At 45.0% G+C, this 3,546-nt stretch overlaps 1 protein-coding gene across 1 annotated transcript; it reads right to left on the bottom strand.

The window, feature by feature from the left end:
• Window positions 1–317: 317 nt before the first annotated feature.
• LOC147460188 (protein WHAT'S THIS FACTOR 1, chloroplastic-like) lies at window positions 318–3,021 on the bottom strand. The gene has a single exon (XM_086511283.1). The coding sequence runs from the start codon at window positions 2,952–2,954 to the stop codon at window positions 1,200–1,202; it is 1,755 nt and encodes a 584-aa protein (XP_086367409.1). The 5' UTR covers window positions 2,955–3,021; the 3' UTR covers window positions 318–1,199.
• Between the last annotated feature and the right edge of the window lie 525 nt (window positions 3,022–3,546).

The raw sequence follows: 3,546 nt of genomic DNA, 5'->3' as shown, positions 1-3,546 counted from the left end.
AAATAACAACTGCTTAGTAGCAACTAAAATATCATATGATTCTATTGAAGAAAGAGCTTGCTTGCTTCCGTGTCTAGCCACACACCACATTCAAAGACCAATGCCCACTTTAACACCAAATGTAACACATTTACAATATACCGACTTCTAAGATTGCATCTTGCCAAAGAGTTTGGCATGTAGACACATTCACAATGTTACAGCCCCCCATTCTACCAGTCCAACAATGTGCAATATGTAACTGACTACAACGATGTAAACCGGCCACTCATATTTTGCCAAATCCTTGAAGAGACACCAGTCAACCCTCTCGCACATCAAAAATGCAACTCACTCGCCAAATAACTGAGCACATGACGACTCACATTGGATTGATGTGGTTTGGGGCATGGTGGTGGAGCACAAAACTATCACAAAGACATTATCCCCAGCACAATAGCTCTACAACAATTGCAAGGGAACACAAAAAGGCCAAACTCTGGACATGAAATACAGAATAACAAAGGCTCTCTCTCAACAATTATCTTAACCATTGAATGGATTCGGTTAATAACTATGAAGCAACATTGACTAGAAGAAAAGGTTTTCAGCTGTAGAAATATGCAGGTATCAGGATTCAGAAGTCTTAATGGTGATCATAAATGTCCTCTGACCTTAAGCATAACTGGGCTACTTCGTCAAATATGCGGAAAGGACAGCAGCTGCTGTGAAGCAATGCCCGTTGACAAAGGCTCGCACTCGAGTTAAACAATCTGCCACATTCATGTCAAGTTTAACAAGGTGAGATGTCACGATGACCACATGAAGAGGATGATTCGATGTCCCTCCTTAGAGAAGTAGAAAACAGATTTCCATTGTCAACTCTCTCTCACAATGGCCTACATATACATAAGACGATGCTTAGTTTAAGCCACAAGAAAAAGGTTTGCCATCTGCCATACGTCACTAATCGACAAGCTTTATTCCATGGTCCACAATTACTCCCAAGAATTCCGAGCTTGTCTAAGGCCTTTTGTGGCCCAAGAATTCAGAGCACCCCACAATGTCTCTTGATTTGGGACAAAAGACACATAGTCATATTACCCTTACACCATTGTATCCCTCTTTCTGCAGCCCAAACAAGAGTAACTTCCATTGTCATCCTCACAGCCAGACAACACATGCTCACGCAGGCCAATTGCATTAAATTTACAAACAAATTACTTGTCCTCAGAGAAACTCCGTGCATCCTCTCGTGACTCCTCAGAGAAACTCTGCACATCCTGTCGTGATGTCCCTTTCTTGGCCTTGCGCTTCTCCGGGCTGAATGCAAGCTCAACAAAGCGTTCCCGCCACAGAAGCAGAGGGTCCTTTTCAAGCAAATCAAACTCTTTGTAGCCTTCCTTCAGAAATACATGGGACTTGGTTGTCCCTTCAGCAACATAAAATATGCCATCATATTTGAGTAAAAATTCCACCAAGTTATTTGGAAGCCGGTATGGTCTTTGGAAGAGCTCCAACTGCTGGACTGTAGCTCTCTTCTCTAAAGTAAGACTCAAGAATTCATGAATCAAACCCACCAAAAACTTGTCAGTTTGCAAGGTCTTGTGTGGAGGGAGTACGAGCTCGCGAGAGTTCCTATACGGTGATATGTAAGGAAGAGACTGAAACGACTCAATCACAGCTGCGCGCTGACTTTTAGGTTTCCGCCCCTTCTTCAGTATCCATGGGAAACGTAAACGAGGCAAGTTTGCAAACATGCCTTCAATGCTTTCCGACTGGTTCTCCTCAGGTTTATCATCACCCAAAGCATGCTGCCTAGACTGAGGTTGGCCATCCTTGTTGAGGTCGACAACATCAAATGAAGAACACTCCTGTTCGTTCAACTTTAAAGCCGACAAATCCTCGACATGAGCTTCTCTTTCCAAATTTAACAAAACAGTGCTCTGCCAATCCCTATTTGAGGACATGTCAACCGATTCCTTTTCCGATCCAGCATTGCCCAATTCCTGGAGTTTAACATGCCCCTGGTGATCATTCTGTTGAGATAAGCATTCGTCCCCCTCATCTGCTAGGACCAACTCGTCAGGCTCTCCTTGTCGATGCATTGCACTTAAGACTTCCCTCCGACATCGTTGCCCTTCCTCGATCAACATTGCATCATGTTCTTCTTCCCCTGATGAAAAACTCTGCTCTGGATTTACCTTGCATAACGCATCCTGCTCATTTTCTTCAACCAGCAGTCTGCTGCTTCTCTTCTTCTTCGGCTTTTCTACATACTTTCTTTCTTTAATATTCTTCTCAAAGACAGTAACAGCTAAGGATTCATCCCATTCTTTGAGCTCCAGGTAAAGAAAACCCTTCCTTTCTTTTAAGAGAAAAACATCGGGATACTTCCTTACCACGCTTTCCACATAATCAACAGGCAACCCAAGAGACTGTCTCACCTTATCGACTGTCGCAATAGGGAGCCTGTTCTTCATGGAGATCATGAGGACTTTGCGGAGCTTTTGAACAAGGAGAGCTTCAGAATCACGGAAAATGCAGTCTTCCTCTTCCAGGAGCATTCGAGCTTCTAGAGAGAAGCCACACCATGTTTTCTTCCTGTTTTGGGGAGTGAAGGAGGAGCGAAGGGTAAAAGCAGCAGGAAAACGACGCACATAGGTCGTTATTTTGCGCTGCTTGCCTTGGCGATGAACATCGAGCTCTCGACGTAGGTTACTAAGGACCGCGATCTCGATCCTCTGGGTAGGATGGGCCTGCAGAGTATCCTTCAAGGAGAGTACAAACCTCATCTTCTTCTCGTCGAAAGGCTTGACCTCGAACCATGGCTCACGGAGAGGAAGGCCCAGGTTTGTCCTCTCCGCGTCTGATTTGGGTTCTGGTCGTTGAAACCTCTTGCGAGGATGTGTGTGCACGTATGCGCGAAACAAGTGATACACAGAGCTGGACCTGGGACGCTCAACCCTCCTCATTTCCCAGTGCAATCTAAACCCTTGCTAAAACCCTTCATAGCAGTGCAGGCCTCACTCCTCAATAAGGGGCAGGGTCTTGGCTTCTATGAAATTCCTCTTTTTTCTTTTTCTTTCTCTTTTTTGAGAGAGAAGCAATCCTCAGATTCACATTCCCGTCCGCTCTTTTTTGTCGTGAACCGATGAACGTGCACACCTAAGCTACACCATTCACATTGTGAGTTGCCCAACTTTTGTGCAATCCTTGTTGGCATGCAGACTAAGGACCACTGTATGAGCGAGTGTTCCGGCCTGGTTAGCCCGCCCACGGGTGGAACTCCTGACCTTCAACCAATAACTAGAGAGAAAACCTATGCTAGCCCACTTTTGTTGAGGAAAATTGAAGACAAAGCCACTCGCACAATGTGAATCACACAAAGGAACAATCACATCAACCGTGCCATTGCTAAGTGGAAAAGGGAGCTACCAATCATGCGTAATCTAAACAGAGCCACAAAGAGAGAGAGAGAGAGAGAGAGAGAGAGAGAGAGAGAGAGAGAGAGAGAGAGAGAGACTCAAAGCCTTGATGAGGAGCTTGGCATATCGTCTGTGAAGA

Source organism: Adiantum capillus-veneris, chromosome 4 (genome assembly GCF_014529385.1).
Source record: "Adiantum capillus-veneris isolate H3 chromosome 4, ASM1452938v2, whole genome shotgun sequence".
Taxonomy (NCBI): domain Eukaryota; kingdom Viridiplantae; phylum Streptophyta; class Polypodiopsida; order Polypodiales; family Pteridaceae; genus Adiantum; species Adiantum capillus-veneris.
Note: the sequence above shows the minus strand (reverse complement) of the source record. Positions and strands in the feature narration are given on the sequence as shown.

Bases quoted from the DNA above. Each gene is read 5' to 3' on its own strand.
- LOC147460188 (XM_086511283.1), bottom strand. From the start codon at position 2,954: ATGAGGAGGGTTGAGCGTCCCAGGTCCAGCTCTGTGTATCACTTGTTT.